This window comes from Sorex fumeus, unplaced genomic scaffold (assembly GCF_029834395.1).
Source record: "Sorex fumeus unplaced genomic scaffold, SorFum_2.1 ptg000029l, whole genome shotgun sequence".
NCBI classification, from domain to species: domain Eukaryota; kingdom Metazoa; phylum Chordata; class Mammalia; order Eulipotyphla; family Soricidae; genus Sorex; species Sorex fumeus.
Window position 1 is genome coordinate 5836180 of NW_026606086.1, and position 19720 is coordinate 5855899.

The 19720-nt window shown below is 55.6% G+C and overlaps 1 protein-coding gene across 1 annotated transcript in view; it reads right to left on the reverse strand.

The window, feature by feature from the left end:
* Window positions 1-508: 508 nt before the first annotated feature.
* Window positions 509-19720, reverse strand: part of DAPK2 (death associated protein kinase 2) — a 109751-nt gene continuing 90539 nt past the window's right edge. Inside the window, exons 6-12 of the mRNA XM_056115321.1 lie at window positions 19553-19601; window positions 18873-18899; window positions 17964-18116; window positions 16821-16866; window positions 5316-5405; window positions 4810-4893; window positions 509-1477 (exon numbers count right to left, since the gene is read on the reverse strand). Coding sequence (XP_055971296.1) covers window positions 1400-1477; window positions 4810-4893; window positions 5316-5405; window positions 16821-16866; window positions 17964-18116; window positions 18873-18899; window positions 19553-19601 — 527 coding nt within the window. The 3' untranslated portion in view covers window positions 509-1399. The remainder of the gene's footprint in view (window positions 1478-4809; window positions 4894-5315; window positions 5406-16820; window positions 16867-17963; window positions 18117-18872; window positions 18900-19552; window positions 19602-19720) is intronic.

A 19720-nucleotide genomic window follows, 5' to 3' on the forward strand; every position in this document is an offset into this window, starting at 1 on the left:
CTATCGCTTCGGCCCTGAAAGCTTTGACCGAAATGACGGCATCTCTCGGTGGGGGCATTGGTTCTGGATTCTTCCCCTGGATGAGGCAGCTCGGCCCTTCCCTGACAGGGGTGGCCAAAGGCAAGGAGGCCCTGAGTCCTTCATGCCCCAGGGTCACCCAAGCCTATTCTCCTTCCCTGCACTGCCTGTTCTTCATCAGGAACAGCGTCTGAGTGGACCCTTTCTATTCCGACTTCCAAGCATTCTTTCTCAGATTTCTGCTCATCAGCACCATGGTTTGGGCCTGGGGAGAGGGCCCAGCTTTTCTGCATCATCAGTGTCCCCCCTCTGCTCCTTCTCGCTCCCCTTCTTTCTGGGGGAGCTTCTCCCCGCCACACTTCACACTGAGAAGCTGCCCCGCCCCCGGCTCCACCCGCTGAGACCCTATCCTGACCACGGCTGTGTTTGTTCTCTGGGACTACCCTGAGAGACAGAGGAGCGCTGAACGGGTGGATTAAAGACGTTTATTTTCTGACAGTCACAGAGAAGGAGGTGAGAGGCTGAGGGGCAGCCGGCCCTGGCTCCTCGAGGCCGGGGACAGCACCTTCCGGCGTGCCTGCCAACTTCCCTGTGTCCTCATCCGACTTCTGAGGAGGATGCGGCCCCTTGTGAAGCCCACCCAGCAACTTCCTGTCACATGAGTCACCTCCTTAGAGACCCTTCTCCAAAGTGACCATTGACTCCAGTTCTGGGCTTGGGACTTCAACGAGGGAAGCCATGATGCAGCTCGTCCGGGCAGAGACACAGCTGAGAGCTGCCCCGGGTCTCAGGACACTTGGGCTGGTGTGAAGGAGACACCTGGGGCCCGGAAGGGCTCAGCCTCACCATCTGGGGGGATGCCCATCGGCACCCCAGCCCTGGGTGCCTCCAGGAAAGATGCAGCTGACCGGGAAGGAAGCCACGCCCTCAACAAACCAGTTTAGTAAAAGTGGAGGAAGAGGCACAGTCGGCTGGTCTCTGGCGGCCTGGCGTGCTTCAGCCCAGCTCCATGTGGGCTCTGGAGGCCTCAGGGTTGGTCCCTCATGCGCTCTGTCCCCCGGGGGTGGCCCCTGCTTCCTGGGGTCACTTTTCACCAGGCTGCCCATGGGGCTGGCCTCCTTTTCAGATGTCCCTGCATGTCCACCCGGGGTTCCGAGGCTGGCAGACAGCAGAAGGCCATTTGGTGGGGAATCGGAGGTGTGGGCAGGCCGGCGCCTCCTCCTGGTAGACGGTCACAGTGCCCACGACCTCTGGGTTCCCAGCCATGTCCACGGAAGCCTGCAGGCCCATCTTGTCAGATCCCCAGTGCTGGGGACAGTGGGGACAGGACCTGCAGGTGGGAGCCCGCTGGCCTGGGGCTCCAGGGCCAAGCCAGCCACTGTCAGGTGCTGCTCCTCCGGCGAGGGTGCAGTGCCTTCCTCCTGGCGACCTCCTCTTCCGTGTCGCTCTCGCAGTTCCTCTGCAAAAACAGAAGAGGTGCCAGGCGTGGGGCTGAGAGCCAGCAGGAGGCCAGGCGGGGACGCCTGAACAGTCAGGTCGGATTGTGTCCAGAGCCTGGGGCTGGATAGAGGGTGGGGGCAGAGAGAGCAGGCGGGGATGGACCCACCCTTGGGACCAAGCAGTGCAGAAAGAGCCGCGAAAAACACAGCACGGAAAGGCTGAATCGTACACTGAACCCTGGTGTCACGTGTGGCCGCCTGCCTGGTGTCTGCGGGCAGATGTTCTGCCTGAACTCAGCAGGGGGTCACGAGGGAGGTAGGGGCAGGCCCTGGGGACCCCCCAACACTGACAGCACCCACACACACCCTCTCCTCACACTAGCTCGGCCTCTGCCTATCCGAGACGTTGTTTGGGAAGGCAGAGGGAATCAGACAATCAGACTCGGGGGCACATGGGGGTCCCTGGGATGTGGGGCTGGAGCCTAGACTCTAGCTCCAGCCCTTGGAGCTGGCTCCTGGCTCCTTGGCTTACATCTGCTTTGGGTTTTTTTTTCTTTTTGTCTTTCATATTTTTGGCTACACCTGGAGAGCTCAGGGTTGGCTCTTGGTTCTGAGTTCAGGAATCACTCCTGCTGGGCTCGGGGACCATGTGGGATGCTGGGACTCGAACCAGAGCAGCCAAGTACAGGGTAAGCGCCCTCCCCATTGTACTATTGCCCCAGCTCTCCCCTGTCTCACCCTCTTTAACAGGAAGTGGCTTCTGTGCTGCATTTGGGGGAGAGGAGGTTGGGTCGAGCCCACAGCTGATGGTGCTCAGGGGCCATTCCTGGGTCTGTGCTCATTCAGGTCCCCTGGAAGTGCTTGGGGGCCATATGTGGTAGGGATTGAAACAGCCCTGGCAGTGCCTTCCCACGAAAGGAAGAAGAGAGTAGGTGCAGCCCAGAGGGAGACTGCCAGGCAGCAGCTCGGGGTTCACAGGACCTTTTGCCCTCAGAGCACAACGGAGCTTATTGAATTACCTCCCACCCAGACTGGCTTATGGGCCGGTGACTGTACTCTGAGTAAGATGATTGACTTGTCCACAGCCAGCCTATGTTCCATACCCAGGACCCTGTGTGGTTCCCTGAGCCCATCGGAAGCAACCCCTGAGCACAGAGCCCAGAGAAAGGCCTGGGTGCAGAACCGGGAGCAAGCCCGGTTTGCAGCATGGCTGAGTGGGCTAGAGCTTAAACACACAAATAAAAGTACTGATTTAGGAAGACTTGCATCATTTAAAAAAAAAAAACTTCCACAAACTTGCTTTTAAAGACTCCTAAACAAGAAGATTGTTTTTTTTTCTTTTTTTGGGTCATACCCAGTGATGCTCAGGGGTTACTCCTGGCTTTGCACTCAGGAATTACTCCTGGCAGTGCTCAGAGGACCATATGGGATGCTGGGAATCAAACCCGGGTCGGCCGTGTGCAAGGCAAACTCCTCACCCACTGTGCTATTGCTCCAGCCCTGAAGATGCGTTTTTAAGGAAGCCCCTCTAGGAAAACCAATAGGAGCTCTTGGGGACCCCGTCCTCCTTCCTCTCTGCAAAATGATGCAATGAGCTGACGGTGCTGAGTGTCTGATCCAGAAGACCCTTTGTTGGGTTCACAGGTGGCCTCGGTGTTCCTCTCAGTCACAGTTTCAGTGCAAGGGCTGAGGACATAGCATTGCTCAGGCTGAGTGGTGCTGGAGACCCCAGGCTACCTGAGGTGCTGAGGGGCTCAGGGCCATACCCCCAGCTACTCAGGGCCTCGAGAGCTATATCCAGATATGCTCAGGGTTCAAGTGAAGCTGGGCCAGCCATGCCCCAGGTGTTTGCCTTATCTCCGTGGTCTCTGGCCCAGAGGGTTACATCGGTATGTTTTCACAAGGCCAGGAGTAGTACAGAAGTTCAACCTGGGTGACCCGGGTTCACTCTCTAGCACCATATGACCCCTGAGCATCACCAGGGGTAGCCCTGGAGACTCCCAGCACTGGACATCCCCAGCACCACAGGGCCAGGCAATACCGAGTCCCTGGGGCCGTACATGAAGCTGCAGCCTGGGTGGCTGAGTGTTCCTGGTAGGGGCCTCTGGGCCTCCTCACCCCGCCTCCCAATAAACAACAGAGATGGTCCACGGGGGGCAGAAATTGGGAGGGAACTTCACATTCTTTCCCAACTCCCCTGGTCCTCCCCATGGTTAAGAGCAGGTCCACCGCCCACCGGGTGGCAGCTCTGGGCCTCCTTCCCTTCCTCTGGCCTGAGCCAGCTGGAAATCCAAGGTCAAGATCAACTTTAGAAAAAGTATGTCCTGGACCGAGTCTGGACAGAACAATAAAAATAACTCGGGCTCTGCTGAGTGGCGCTTTTCTGCCCGAGTCTGAGTCAACCGACACGATGATAAGCTGAGCAGGAGTCTAGACCCAATGGGAGCATGTGAGCAGTGGCAGAGAAGGGGCATGGCTGGAGCAGACCCCACTGTAGTTCTGCGTCTCCGGAGCGCAGGGATAAGTGTTAGCAAGGGCTCTGGGAAGGGCCCAGGCAGCGGAGCCGGGCGGCTCAGGGCTCCCTGTCTACCTCGAGAGGTGCCTTCCTGCCCCTTCCTGGGCGTTGGGTCCCTTCCTCCTTGACCTGGGCCAGCCCAGACCCTCTGAGCTGCAGGGCTCTGTTCACCTCTGCTCACCCACCATCTCCCACCACTGAGACCAGCCCTGATGTACCTGGAGCCCTCCAGACTGCCCTGGAACTATCTACCTGCTAAGAGCATCCTGCACACTCAGCATGCCAGGAGCTATATGAGTGAATGACTGGAGCTTACAAAGATGGACACAGAGACGGCAAGGCAGTGCCTCAGGCCACACAGCTGCACCAGAGACCACACTCCTCTGGCCAAGTCTAAGGGTTCCGTTTTTGATGTGTATCAAACGGTGGCAGCCCACAGTAGGGTTAGTTCAATTATAGCTGTTAGCAGCACTCTACAGCAAAGCATAAGAGGACAGACCAGGAAGTGATGGTCCGTTCTACAGTGGTGCTGGCCCACCAGACCCGGGTCAGGTTGCTAGTACTGGTCTGCAGCCCTGGGCCACGGCACAGACCCTGTCAAGTCCCACTGGGAAAGGATTCGAGATTCCTCAGAACCCTCAAAATTTCCCGCAACCCCAGGCACCCCTGAGCCTCCTGCAGCCCCCCAGGTACCTCTGACCACGTGCCCTGGGCAGATCATGGCGCAGAGCAGGGCAGTGACAGCCAACAGCCCTGTATGCAACGACCCAACGGGCCCCGGGTGCCAAGTCCAGGCCTTCCCAGAGCTCTGCCCAGGACGGCACCCGCCCTACATACCAGGTCCTCACTGGGCTTCAGCTGGACCTTCTTCATGAGGGAGCGGGTGAGGTGGTTGCACAGGGAGACGATGCTGAAGGAGAGCTGTGGGGAGGGAGAGGGGACACCAGTGAGACATGGCCTCCCCAGGGCACTCCTGCACCTGCTCACCTGCCAGCCCCCACACCGGATGGGCATGGACCCCCCAAGGTCCCTTCTGTGCCTGGTCACCTGCCAGACCCCCACACAGAATGGGTATGGACTCCCAGGGCCCCTCTGGAAACTTCTCACCTTCCAGGGCCCCCCCAAAATGGGCAAGGAACCCCCAGTGTCCCCTGGCACCTGCTCACTTTCCAGCCCCCCTCCCAGGATGGCATGGACCCCCAGGGCCCCCCAGTGCTCAGCTCACTCACCTTCCAGCCCCTCCTGCATGACATGGACCCCCCCAGGGCTCCCCAGTGCTCACTCACCTTCCAGCCCTCCCCCAGCATGTCATGGACCCCCCCAGGCCTCCAGTGCTCACCCACCTTCCAGCGTCGGCGCACGTACTGCTTCTTGAAGTTCTCCAGGTTGACCACGGACTCCCGGCGCACCATGGCCTGCTGCTGGTCCACCGGCTGGGACAGAGCAGAGAAGCGCTGACACCCACCCTCTCTCCGCAAAGCCCACCTGAGCCCGCCCTGGCACCTCCCCGCCGAACTGGGCACGCAGAGGGACCCCGAGGTGAGGACAACAGTCACAGGCGTCTCAGCTGTCCGGGAGATGCCCTTGGCGTCCCGAGCTATTATTACCACCAGACTCAGGTTGGCTGCGCTGCAGAGGCCCTGCCTGGGAGGGGGCGGGGGGAGGTCACAGCCCGGTCCTGCCCAGGAGGGTCATTTTATAGCAGCACCGATGCCTTGCACTGCCCAGTGGGCCTGGGCTTAGAAAGGCAGGGGCTTGCGGGCAGTCAGGCCTTCGCACCCCAACTTAACGTCAAAGCAAGGAAAGATGACCCAGGGCACAGCTGTCCCTCACCACCCCACGGCAAGACAGACAAGATGACTCCCCAGGAAGCCGGGTCCAGGTGCCCCGTTCACACGGGGCTCATCTGTCACCTGGGGGTGGCAGCACATGAGGGAATCAAGATGAAATTCATGTGGGTACTAAAGTGTTTTTATCCAGGATGATTTGTAAGCAGGAGTAAAGGACTGTCACCTGCCCACCTCGTCCGTTCCCTCTTCTACAATACTTCAGGGCTGGAGAAAATACTTCGATGAGCTAAATCCATTCTTTGTATGCAGAAGGCCCAGACTCAATCCCCAGCACTGCATGGTCCCCAAGCACAGAGGTGGGATAGCCTCTGGGCGCCACCATGTAAGTCCCTAGCCCCCAGAAAAAATTCAGATTTTTAAAATCGTCTTGAGGTATGATTGGTATACAAATGTATCCTGGGCATATTTAATGTAAATGATTTGATAGGACCACTCTCTCCTGGATTCCTCCCTAAGAAGTGGGTTTCAGGGATTCTGCGAACGTTCAGAAATGGTTTGCAAATTTAGTGTGTAACATTCTACATGCATGTTCAGAGTGGCCTAATTCACGTTGGCTCAAGTATGAAACATACTTGGCTCAAGTATGAATGGTGTGTGGTCTGTCCTGTCATGGGACATCAGGAAGAATCCCTAGAAGCCCCAGGAGGAGTGAGGGGCTGCTGAATGCCACACAGACAAACCCTGAAAACATGATCAGAAAGAAGCCAATGGCAGAACATTGCTCACAATGTTATTATTAAAGCTTGAGTGTGTATGTGCCGAGTATCAGTGTGTGAGTGTGTGCTCCTGAGTGTGTGAGTGTGTGTGTTCTGAGTGTGTGTGCCCTATATGTGCATGTATTCTGAATGTGTGCCCTGAGAGTGAGTGCGCTGAGTATGTGTGTACCCTGATTGTGTGTGTGCCCTGAGTGTGTGAGTGTGTGTGTTTATGTGTCCTGACTGTGTGTGTCCTGAGTATGTGTGTGCCCTGAGTGTGTGAGTGTTGTGTCCTGATGTGCTTTTGCTCCCCGTAGCTGGCAGGAGAGGCTCTGTAACCCACATCTCCCCAGTCATGGTCCCTGGAATGGGGGATGGTGTTGCCCGTGTCCCTTGGGAGAGAGGAGTCCACGTTTGTCTGGCCAGAGCAGGGTGGACATCAGGGTGGAGAATACACCACGACACTCCTGTGTGCTCCGCACAGCCAGGAGTGGCCCTCACAGTCCCACCTGTGAGGCTGAGGCTGCTCCAGCCCAGGAAGGAGCAAGCCCACAGGTCTTTGGCCCCTGGGGCAGGAGTATAAAGTCGGCAGTAAATTCAAAGATCCCAAACAAACAGATTTCTTTCCTTTGATTTTTATTTTAGTGATGTGAGAAGCTGATGTCAGTGGAACTAATATTGGCAATCAATTCACAACACACTTAAACCAAACCCTAAACGTTTGCAGTGATGTGTGATAATTATTTTTTCATAAAACCAAGAGAACTTTTGGACCAGAGCAGGTAGGTGCTTGCCTTGCACATGGAAGATGAAGGATCCATTCCCATCACCCCATTTGATCCCCTATGCCCCGCCAGGAGTGATTCCCCTAGTGCAGAGCCAGGAGTAAGCCCCGGTCCTCAAAAAAGTTGGGAGAATTTTTTTGGGGGGGGCAGGGATTGGGGTCACATCTGGCGATGCTCAGGGGTTACTCCTGGCTCTACAGTCAGGAATTACTTCTTTCCATACTTGGGAAACTATATGGGATGTCCGGGATCAAACTTGGGTCATCCACATGCAAGGCGAATGCTCTACCCACTGTAATATTGCTCCAGCCTTGGGAGGACTTTTAAACTTAACAAAGGTCACGGTCACGGTCCTCCTGTTGTTCATCGATTTGCTTGAGCAGGCCCAGTAATGTCTCCATCATGAGACTTGTTGTTACTGTGTTTGGTATATCGAATATGTCATGGGTAGCATGCCAGGCTCTGCTGTGCAGGCGAGATACTCTTGGTAGCTTGCCGGGCTCTCCCAGAGGGGTGGAGGAATCGAACTCAGATCGGCCATGTTGGCTGCTTGTAAGGCAAATGCCCTACCCGCTGTGCTATCGCTCCAGCCCACTTTCATATTATGAATCTCCATTTGATTTCTCTACATTTGTCTTAATGGGAAGCAGTTCAAGGGTCTAGGAAGGAAGTGGTGAGGGGATGCAGGAGCCCGACCTCCTGTCCTGTTGCACAGACAAGGGCTGTCTGAGCAGGACACACATGTTAGACTCATTTTTAATGAGAAACAAGATTTCATCACTTGAAACTATTTCTGTATGCCATTGTTTCTTGTCAGGTAATCTCCAATAAATACCCTGTTAATAACAAAAAACAAAATACCTGAAAGAAGCCAGACACCAATAACCATATATTTTGCATGGCTGTGTCTACATAAAACGTGGGCGATAAGATCGAGGGCAGTGGCCAGGTGAGGGTGGAAGTGGACAGAGGATGGGAGACACTCCAGGTCCAAAGATTCTTTGGGGATCGATGAAAAGGCTCTGAAATCGGTGATGATAGTTGCACAGCCAAGAAATGAATAAAATCACTAAGCTGTGCTTTTAAATGGAGAAGTTTGTGCATAAAGCTTGTGCATAAAGTTTGTGCAAATGCATAAAGACTGTGTGTGCAGACTGACATCCTGACCGAGGAAAGCTGGGAGCTTTCAGGAATTCTCAGGGACACCACAGCCTCTGCAGAGTAGCCCCTGCCCCAGGGGCTGGAGACCCGTGGACTTGCTCCTTCCTGGGCTGGAGCAGCCTCGGCCTCACAGGCGGGACTGTGAGGGCCACTCTTGGCTGTGCGGAGCACACAGGAGTGTCGTGGTGCATTCTCCACCCTGCTGTCCACCCTGCTCTGGCCAGACAAACGTGGACTTCTCTCTCCCAAGGGACACGGGCAACACCATCCCCCATTCCAGGGACCATGACTTGGGAGATATGGGTTACAGAGTCTCTCCTGCCAGCTACGGGGAGCAAAAGCACATCAGGACACAACACTCACACACTCAGGGCATGCACACACACACATACACTCGGGGCACACACACACACACACAGTTAGGGCACACAGACTCAGGACACACACAGTTAGGACACATAAACACACAAACACTCAGGGCACGCACACACACACTCAGGGCATACACATACTCAGCGCACTCACTCTCAGAGCACACATTCAGGATACATGCACACATAGGGCATGCGCACTCAGGACACAGCACACTCAGGGCACACGCACTCACACACTGATACTCGGCACACATACACTCAGGACACACAGACACACACATTCAGGACACACTGTCAGGATGACGCACACATTCAAAACACCCACACTCAAGACACACACACACTGGGGACTCAGGACACACTCTCAGGATGACAGACTCTCAGAATACACACTCAGGACACACACCGAGGACACACACACTTGGGACACACACGCTTGAGACATACTCTCAGGATAACACATACACTCAGGACACACTCAAGACATATACACTCAAGACATTCACACTCAAGACACACACTCAGGGCACACACACTCACACACTCAGGACACACGCACACTCAGGGCATACATTCGCACACACATACATTCTTCTCGCTGCAGGACAGAGACGCCCACTGAGCTGGGCCCATGAGGGGAGCCGGGTTCGACACTGGCACCACACAGTTCCTAGAGCACCAGCAAGTGCAGCCCTCTCCTGTGTCCTTCAGGTGTGCTGCCACCTTCTCTACCCAAGACACACAGCAGTGGGCGCTCCGTGACTTTAGGACCAAGCTGACTTCCCAAGTTGATAGGAGCCAACTGGGCGCAGTGCCAGGACCAGGGGCTGAGACCAGCAACTACGACCCCGTGAGAGGCGCCAAGGCCTGTCACAGCTGCCCTGGGGCTGCAGAGCTCCGTGAGGCAGAGGGAGAAGAGGACGAGGGCCCGGGGGTGCCGGGTGCCCTGCCCAGCTCAGCAGCCTTCTTAGTTGCCAAGAGGCTCAGGAAATGCTGACGTCATGCTCTGAAGAATGATATTATGTTTGTAAGCATATAAATTCTGCACCAAAAGCTCTTCCTGGAAGGAACACGGCACCAATAATTTTTATGAAATGGGGGAGGGTGCGGAAATAGAGCTGTGCTTCCCTTCTCACACCCATCGCCCACCCCTTCTGCCCTGCAGCCCCCGGTGACCTCTGAGCAGGCAACTAGGAGCATGTTAGATGCTCAGAAAAACTGAAGAAGGAAGGCAAGAGGCAGAGGTGCGTGGGTAATGTTGGGCTTTATTCCCGCAGAGGCAAAGGCCTTTGAGAAGGTCCTGGAGGGAGGCTGGCTCTGGCAAGAAGGGCCGCCTCCGCCTTTGAGGGCAGAAACCTGGAATTAGCCTTTATGAAGCTCCTCCCTACTGCCAGGCTCCCTGAGAAAATGGACACATCACAACTGTTGAAACTTCTGTCTGTGCCCTTTCTCCAGCCCAAGCTCCGCAGGCAGCCGGGGACCTCTGAGCACCCCTGCATCCCCCTGCCCTTGTTTGTTGGGGCTTCTCCCTGGCACCTAGAGTGGGTCTCCACAGATGGCATCCCCCAGGCTCTACTGCTCCTGACGCCTTCTTGTCCCAGGAAAGGAGCATGTGAGTCTTTGGGGTGCCGGAGTTTCAGTCTTATTCATAGCAGAGGAGCTGGAGGAAGGCTGAGCCCCTGCAACCACCCCCACCTTCCTCTCCTTCCTGGGCTCCCCCTTGCTCTCCTGCCCTCAGCCTGGACACTCTCCCTTAGTCCACGGCCATATGACCTTCATTTCTCCGGGTACCTGCTGCACACAGGAAAATCTGTTTTCCCTTCCACAGAGATACATGAGAGACATAACAATGGTATGTAGACCATGTTTGGGTCAAGATTTGAGAAATCCCAACGGGACCGGGAGCAGAGATCCTCTGCCCATTTCTCTCTGTCTCCAACAACCCAGGGATCACGCCCATAAGCCACCTCCTGCTGGCGTCAGATAATCTCGTCATTGGTCACCACCAGATTCCACGACTGCTTCTCCCGAAAGGGAGTATAACATGAGGCCCCCACAACCATGCCACAGGACTCCGCACCAGGCTGTTTCACATGGCGCACCCCAGACAGGGGCAGGGGAGAGCCCTCCCCACCCCAAGGGACCCAGCCTCGGCAGCCAGAAACCTCCACAACCCAACCGCCGCCACGCTCAAGGGTGCTCCCCACATGCTCAGGCCGAGCCTCATGCCCGAGTGAACATATTCCTGGACACATCAAAAGACACTCCTATCCATTCTCCATAAGTACCACACCACATTTGATGGGGTTCAAATAGTAGGCAACAAATCATAGAGGAAATATATATATACATATATATGTATATATATTTCCTCTATATATTTTATTTCCTATTACATATAGAGGAAATATATATTTTCAGATATATATATATGAAAACTCATATCACTCAACCTTTAGCAACATGTTAGTGATATTCTAAAGAATGTCTTAGTGGCCCCTGCCCAAATAGAACAATCTTCACACTGTCTCCTCTATGGATAATTTTTTGTAGCATTTTCAGTGGTTTTCCATAACCGACATTACAAAATATATCATTTTGGTTTTGCTTTGGGACAGGGATTGAGGCTTGGGATGGAACCATCCCAAATTTGGTGGTGGTAAGGTGTAATGGTGGTGGGATTGGTGTTTGAATATTAACTGTAATCAAATATTGTGAACCACCTAATAAAATGAAAAAAATTAAAAACAAGATTTGAGAAATCTGGCTGTGGCGGTAGTACAGCAGGGAGGGCTCTTGCCTTGCACACGGCCAACCTGGGTTCAATCCCCAGCATCCCATATGGTCCCTCAGGTCCTCCAGGGATGATCCCTGAGCACAGAGCCAGGATTAAGCATTGAGCACCACTGTACTGACCACTTCTGAGTGAGGACCCAAAAAACAAAAGAAGGTTTGAGGAAATCAAGTATAACAGGACACCCCAGAGAAAAATGGGTGGGTATGGATTGGGAATCCAAGTGATGTTCATGAACTAATCTGGATTTGTTGAGTGTGACAATGGCCTGGTTGTAATATCTTTTAAAAAGTCCCTGCAGATATTCATGCTGAAGAGTTTAGGGAGTGAAGTAGGTCTAAGGTGAAGGTGAACTGGAGGTGATGGGCCATAACTGGCTCTTCTGAAACTATGGGGCCCACGGACGCCTGGTGCTGTCCTCCACACCTTAGCACAATGTCTGAGAGTGCCATGACAGGAAGTCAGGGGTCAAACTTCCCTCATCTACTCTGCACCGAACAGTTCCAGGTTGCGACCCTCTGTGAATTCTCCTGGGCACCTTTTCCACAAGGACCTGTGAGGTACAGGTGTGGGTGACGCTGGTGGTGGGGACACTCCCTGAGACAGTGCTCACGGTGGCACTCCTCACCCGTCTCAATCAGAATTCACTTCTCTTGCTTTCCTCCTTTCAGGTGCCTCATTTTCATCACTGGCCATGGCCTTTCCCAGGTGCGTTGGCCCAAATGATGGAGTCTCTCAGCCTTGAATTCGGGGCTTGTCTGGTCTTTATCCGTCACCTCTACAGAGGCCAGAGAACCATCAGTGCCTGGTCCACAGAACTCTGGTCTCGGCTCCCCATGTTCGCCCAGTGCTGGGCCTCATGTTCAGGCACAGAATTGCCACAGACACAGTCTCAGCCCGAGGAGAGAGACGTTTCCTTTCCAGATGTCTCCAGAGGTCACGGAGCGGGTGGGAGCTGAGCCAGCTGGGCTGTGAGCCGCCTTCCTCATCACCTGGGGGGGTTGCTGCTCTGCCCTCCCCCCTCCCTGCTGGGCTGCGCCTGCCTCCACCTTCCCCAGGACGCCCCGTGTTTGTGCCTGAGGAATTGTTAGTGCTGAGGCTGGACCTGGCCTCCACTGGATGGGCACTCGACAGGGCTTCGATGCCCGGCTGGCCGCCCTCCAGACTCGGGGAATCCTCACACCCAGCCACCCATCTGCATGGCCTCAGTGTCCGTGGGCACGTGATCCAGGTGGCCTTTCCTCAGCCTTGTTGGGATTCCCAAGGTCAGTGGGGCTCACTGACCTTGGGAATCAATCCTCTGGTTTCCCTGAGAGAACTGAGGGCATCTCTCAGCTTACTCAGTTTTTCTGTGGGAACCCGTAACACAGAGACAGGCAGGTTGATAAGATGCTGAAATGTCAAACAGTTCCCAGCCGCTGGGTACAAACAGGGAGGATGACGTCACCACGGGAAGGAGACTGTGCTGAGACGGGCACTGACCTGGGGGCTGGTTTTAGACACACCAGGGCTGCTCCAGGACCTGGGCTCCCACCCATTGCCTCATGGCTGTGTGTGGTTATTTTGTTCCCTGAAATAACTGCTCTTTTCGTCTCCCTGAAGCAGCAGCATCAGACTCTCCTGCACTTGACTTTGATTGTCACATCACGTCTGCCCTAAGCTGCTCACCTGTGGCTCCCGCTCCTTGGGAAACCCATTGGCTGGGGGGAGAGGGGGGTCAGCGTCTGTTCACCAGGCCGGAGAGGTCTTTGTTACCTGCAGCGTCTCTGCCACCCCATGCACCAGGTCCCATGAAGGGCAGGAGCACCCCGCAGCAACAGGCACCAGCAGCCCCCTCCGGGGCAGAGCACGGGACATGGGGGTTTGTCTTAATCCCTGCTTTCAGGACGTTCACTTTTGGATCTTTGAAATCCAGGCGCGCTCCCAGGCATTCAGATCCTCAGCCAGCTTGATGTGAAGCAGGAGACCGCCACACCACTTCCGCCCACCTCTGAGGGCCTAGGACACCAGGTTCTTGGCCAGAGGTTCTTTGGGGACTCGTTGATTGTGTGACTGCAGGGAGCAAAGCTTCATGGGGGCAAGCACCCGACTCCCTGGGTCTGGGGCTCGGTGTCGAGGTCAGAGCACACTCTCCGGCCACCCTCCACACGGGGGCCTTTCTTGCCCCTGTCATCTGCTCAGAGGGGATCCCAGCTCTGTGTGTGACGGTTGCTCTTCTTATCTTGGGCTTTTCTCTTTCTGACTTTGAGATATATATATAAAACAGCATCGCACCCTTTCACCCTGGTGAAGCCAGTCTCTGACAAATGTCTCCTGTGTCAATATTTTAGTTTTTTTTTCCATTTTGGGACACACCCAACGATGAATAGGAGTTACTCCTGGCTCTGCACTCAGGAATTACTCCTGGAGGTGCTCAGGGGACCATACGGGATGCTGGGAATCGAACCTGGGTTGGCTGCATGCAAGGCAAATGCTCTCCCCACTGTGCTATTGCTGCAACCCCCAAGTGTTTGAAATCACTGGAGATGGAATTCTGAGACATGGTCTCATGGTATCAAAGTGTCATGCCTGGTCCTAGACCACTTCCTGTTGGGGCAAGCCCGCCACCCCCTGCTGAGCATCAGGTCATTCACGAGCTCACCTGGTGCTGCCCAGGGCTCCTGAGATCAAGACAGAACTCTCCTGGCCCACTGCCCCCCCACCCCGCCCCTCTCCGGCAGGTGACACTACTTTCTTCCTCTCTTCCCTCGTTGTCCCTGACCATGCACACTTCCTGTCCAAGCCCTGCATGGCTACTGCAGTGTCCCCTCCCTGTTGTGGCCAGTGCAGCTTGCTCATGTCTGTCCTCACACATCCTGGCTGAGCTACTACATTTGCCCAATCTCTGGACCAACGGGGGCTGCTTCACTGGACTCCGAAGGCAGGAAAGTGGCTATGCAGAGGCCACGGAGTCATGCAGTGCTCTGACAGGGGGAGGCTCTCGGACGCTGCAAACAGGAGAGGCTGGCTGGGAAGGATGTGGCCCACAGCAGAGGGGGAACACCTGTCGCGGGGGCAGCTGGGGAGCTGCAGAGTAACAGGCTCATTCCCAGCAGGCACCATCCTGCACGATTGCCACCTTGGGTAAGCCACGCTCTGTCCCTCAGCCGTGGCCGGCAGTAACAGTGACAGCGTCTCTCAGACTAGAGTGTGACCAGGCCTGGAGGGCGCCTTTTATTGGCGTGTCCTGCCTGCCCAGCCACCAGCTCCGGTCCAGACAGCGCTGGGCTGCGCTGTGGGCATGGCCCTGTGAGTGGACACCTGGACCCTCCTCGGGGAAAGGGGCAAGGAGGTCACACGAGCCCAGGGAGACACACTCAAGACAGGGCCCCGGGGACTCTAGGGGCCCTGTCACTACAAAGACTCTCACAGGGCATCTAGACCCGTGGCTCCAGACACCCTAGGAAAGGGAGTTCCTGCTGGGTCTCTATCCCACCAGGGACGGAATGGGGATGCTCCTTCCCCACCTCTGCTGAGGATGTATGAACAGTGACAGGGGGACAGTGAGCTGAACTTCTGGACACACTTTCCAGAACAATCCTGTGAAAGTATGAGTCATCATTCCACTGGCAGGAAGCGTGAAGTCACTCTAGTTCGCATATACTCAGTCTGGGGACCCAAATGTCACTGTGGCCCTTTCTCACCCTGATCCTCCTCTGAGGGCCGAGATTTCTGGGTCTGTTTCATCTGCCTCAGCCAACCAGGATGAGCCTCGGCGAGTCGGGCCCCACCTCAGTGACGCCCCTCTCTGACCTCACACCTACCTTCCTCCTCCTGGAGTTCTGCAGCAAGCGAACAAAGTCACAGAGGCACTCGGTAGTGAAGCACCAACACACAAGAGAGGATGTTTCCTCTGTGTGGGAAAGTGTCACGCTGTCGCAGGGGAAGTTCTGAGCCTACCTGCTGCAACCTCGATTCTCCTCAAACAGCGCCCACCAATTACAGTCCCTCAGGCTCCCGCAGAAGCAATTTCATTCTGTGCTATTTTTATTATTTTTATTCTGTGCTATTTAATAATTGCTATTGCAGAAGCAATAGCACAGTGGGTAGGGCGTTTGCTTTGCACATGGCCGACCCGGTTCGATTCCTCCATCCTACTCAGAGAGCCCGGCAAGCTACCGAGAGTATCCCGCCCACACGACAGAGCCTGGCAAGCTCCCCGTGATGTATTGGATATGCCAAACACAGTAACAACAGTCTCACAATGGAGACGTTACTGGTGCCCGCACGAGCAACTCGATGAACAACAGGAGGACAGTGCTACAGCACTACAGATGGGGGCGGGAGTGGAGCACGAGCACACCTGCTACCACACACCAGTCACCAAGAGGTGACCTTCACTGGGAGGTCACGGATGGACAACCAGCAGAACTCCAGGGTCTGGACCCCACCAAGGAGCCTCGCATGAGTACTTGACTATACCACAGCGAGACCCCAAGCCCATAAGCAGCGGTTGGTCCTGGAGGGGAGCAGGCATCGCTCTCCTCCTTCCTGGCCCTGAGGATTTCCCTCACAGAGCAGCTGTTCCCCAGGAAGAGCCCCAGGCCCCGCAGCCTGTGGAAGCTGGGTGACAGGCTCAACTGTCACCAGAGCCTCCAAGAGAAGGAGCTCTGGCCCCAGTGGGGGCTTTGGGTGGTCATTGATCTCATTAGCAACATGGACTCCTGGCCCCTGCACTGAGATTGGCAGTGCCAGACCCCGGGGCCAGCCTATGTAAGAGAGGACAGGTGGGAAGAGAGAACCTGAGAACCTGGGGGGGTCTGAGCTCAGGTCCTGGGGGGGGGTTAACTGAGATCCTGGGGGGGTCTGAGTTCAGGTTCTGGAGGGGGCTAACTGAGGCACTGGGGCGGGAGTCTGAGCTCAGGTCCTGGAGGGGGTGAGCTGAGGTCCTGTGGAGTCTAAGCTGAGGTCCTGGGGGTCTGAGATGAGGTCCTGGGGTTTGGGCTCCAATCCCAGGCCCAGTGAGATGCCATGGGAACCCACGCCTGTAGGGATGACCCTCGGGAGTGTTTCCCCTTCCGCTCTCGTCCATGCTTGCAGTCAGGGCTGCAAGCAAAGGCCTGAGCATGGCCATAGGGCTGGGCCACCCCAGTCACCACCCTTGACACAGCAGGGTTGCCCACCCCCACACGCTCTCCCCATGTGCTTACTGTGATCCAGGGGTGTCGGAGAGCCTCCTGGACAGTGAGACGCTTCCTGCAATGAGGACCAGAGAGCAGTGTTGGGACACGCAAGGGACCGTGATGGCACACGTGGGGGCAGTGACAGGGCACATGGGGAAAGTGATGGTACGCATGGGGGCAGTGACGGGGCACGTGGGGACAGTGTTGGGACAAGTGGGGGCAGTGAGGAGCACATGCAGATATCTGTCATGCTTCAGCTGCCGTCTCTAGGGTGACATCAGGTGTGAACCTGCATTCCTGTGCTCTGGACAGGGTCCGACACCCCCTGCCAGGGGTTCCCAGCAATCCCTGCAGACCTCTCACTTGGATGCCTCTGTTGGGGGGTTCCCCTTCTCCCCTGCGTCCTGAAGGGGTGGACTGGCACATGTCCTTACCTCCCAGGTCCTGTCCTCTCTGAGTTCACCCCCCAGACTCTCATCTGAACTTGTGTGTCAAGACCCAATTTCAGGGGGCTGGAACGATAGCACAGCAGGTAGGGCGTTTTGCCTTGCATGTGGCCAATCTGGGTTCGATTCCCAGCATCCCATATGGTCCCCTGAGCACCACCAGGGGTAATTCCTGAGTGCAGAGCCAGGAGTAACCCCTGTGCACTGCCAGGTGTGACCCAAAAAAAACAACAAAGACCCAATTTCAGGTGTCTTCGGGACTGCACAAGATAATAAACCTTAGAGAAAGACAGCGTGCCCTCTCTCTCACACTCTCTCTCTTTCACACACACACAGACACACACATGCACACACTGACTCACACATATACACACAGACTCACACATTCACATACACATGCACTACATTCACACACGCGCTCACAAACACTCTCACATACACTCACACACACGCACTCACACAGATTCATACACACACTCTCTCACACACACATACATACACACTCATGTGCACATGCACACACACACACGCACATTTGCCTTTTTCACAGCAAAGGCAGGCCTTGTGCAAACAAGGAAGGCTGGGTCTCTTTCTCCCCCTTCTCGGCACCCAGCCAGATCAGATCCCATGGTGCTGCCAGATGTCCACGGCCGTGGGGACAGCTGGCACAGCTCTGAGAGAGGAGAGGACAGGGCAGGCACCAGTGGCCTTTCTTTGTCCTTACCGGGTCTCTTTCACTAGCAGCTTCCGAATGAAGTCTTTGGCCAGCTCGCTGGTCTGGCTGAAGAACTCCTCATCGAAGTCGTAGCTCACGGCTGTGATGTTCGACAGCGTCTCCTGCTTCGTGTCCCCCAGGAAAGGGGACGCCCCACTCAGGCTGTCACCAGAAAGGGACAGATAGTTGCAGAGTGGGTGACTCAGGGGCCTGGCTGTGCTGTGCCGGGGGCTGGCAGCTCCCAGGCCTCTCGGGCACCCACATCGGCCTTCTTGACCGTACCCAGACCTGCACGCTCCATGGAGTCCACGGGCATCTGGCAGGGCACTGGGCCCTCAGAGGAGGCCCACACACCCTTTTTATTGTCCCCAGTAGAACTAAATGTGCTGGAAGTGGACCAAGAGCAGGGACAGGCCAGCCACGCAGGCCTCAGAGAGCTGCTCTCTCATCAATGTGACTTAAAGAAGGAAGAAATTGTCAACAGAGAGAAAGTGCTGGAAGGTCTGGACTAAGGAAGTCGTTTGAGCCCAGCCTGGGCGTGGGAGCCAAGGCCCCATCACAGGGGATGATCTGAGCGTCCAGCGGAGGGACGCTCAAGGGCTTCGTCCTCACTAACCCTGTACCTACCATCTCCTGGCCACACCTAGGACCAAGGAGACACCCAAACCCTCCCTGTGCCTCTGTGAAGTGACATCACCTGCCAGCACAGGGGTTAGACAGCCAACTCTCCCCGCCAGCCCCTCAGCACATCACTTTGGCCCCAAAGTCTCCGAGGCTCCATCAGTAGCCTCAGGAAGGTCGTCCTGAGCCTCTCAGGTTGACTTGGGTGAATCCCCTCAGTGGTTCAGAGTCAGCCCCTCTCTGCACCAGCCCCTGTCAACGCCCCGAACTCCCCCAAGCAAGCTCAGGGTCACTCACAGGATGTAGGTGATGACTCCGATGCTCCTGCAGGACAAAGAACAGTCAGTCAGGGCTGCCTAGCTCTCCCACACCCTCCGCTCAGGGAACTACCCCATCCCTCCAGCGCCAGCCATCACACTCTGACCCCATTCTCCACACACCAAGAGCCCTGAGAAGCTGAGTGAGAGGAGAGACTCCTTCAGGACTGGCTCTCTCCTCACCTGAGGAAAATCACCTCACGAAAAGCTGAGAACTACTCACAAGACTCCTGAGAGGATACGAAGTACTGGTGATGCTGGTGCTGAGGCGATTCAGAAGCACCAACCAGAGGCAACAAGGTTGGCCTGAGTGGAGTCGCTCACTATGGCGTCCTCAGCCACACAGCACCTCGAGCTATCGCACCTCAGCTCACTTGACTGACTGAATAAGAGGTGACTACTATTCCCTGCCAAGGCCTAGGGCTGGACTGCCAGCCTCCAGAGTCCTTGTTCTCTGCCTCATCTGAGCTCTACGTCACCTCATGTCACCTGCCCTCTGCCTCAGTCGTGTTCTAAGTCACCTCAGGTTCGGACTTATCCATCACCTCTGCCCAGACCACAGGTCAACGCCCAGAGGAGTTAGAAGCCCCCTACAATGCTGAGTGTTTGCCAGAGACAGACTTTTCCTGGGGCCACCTGGGGGTGGTACCTGCCACTTACCACATGTCAGCCTCCAGTCCCAGTGGCTCATAGTTCACAATTTCTGGAGCTGGAAAAAAATTGCCACATTGAAGATTCACATAAGTACAGAAATAAGAAGAAAGAGACGATTATAGGGGATTGGTGCCAGAGGCACCATTTTGAATCCCCATTGAGGAAAACTCTGGG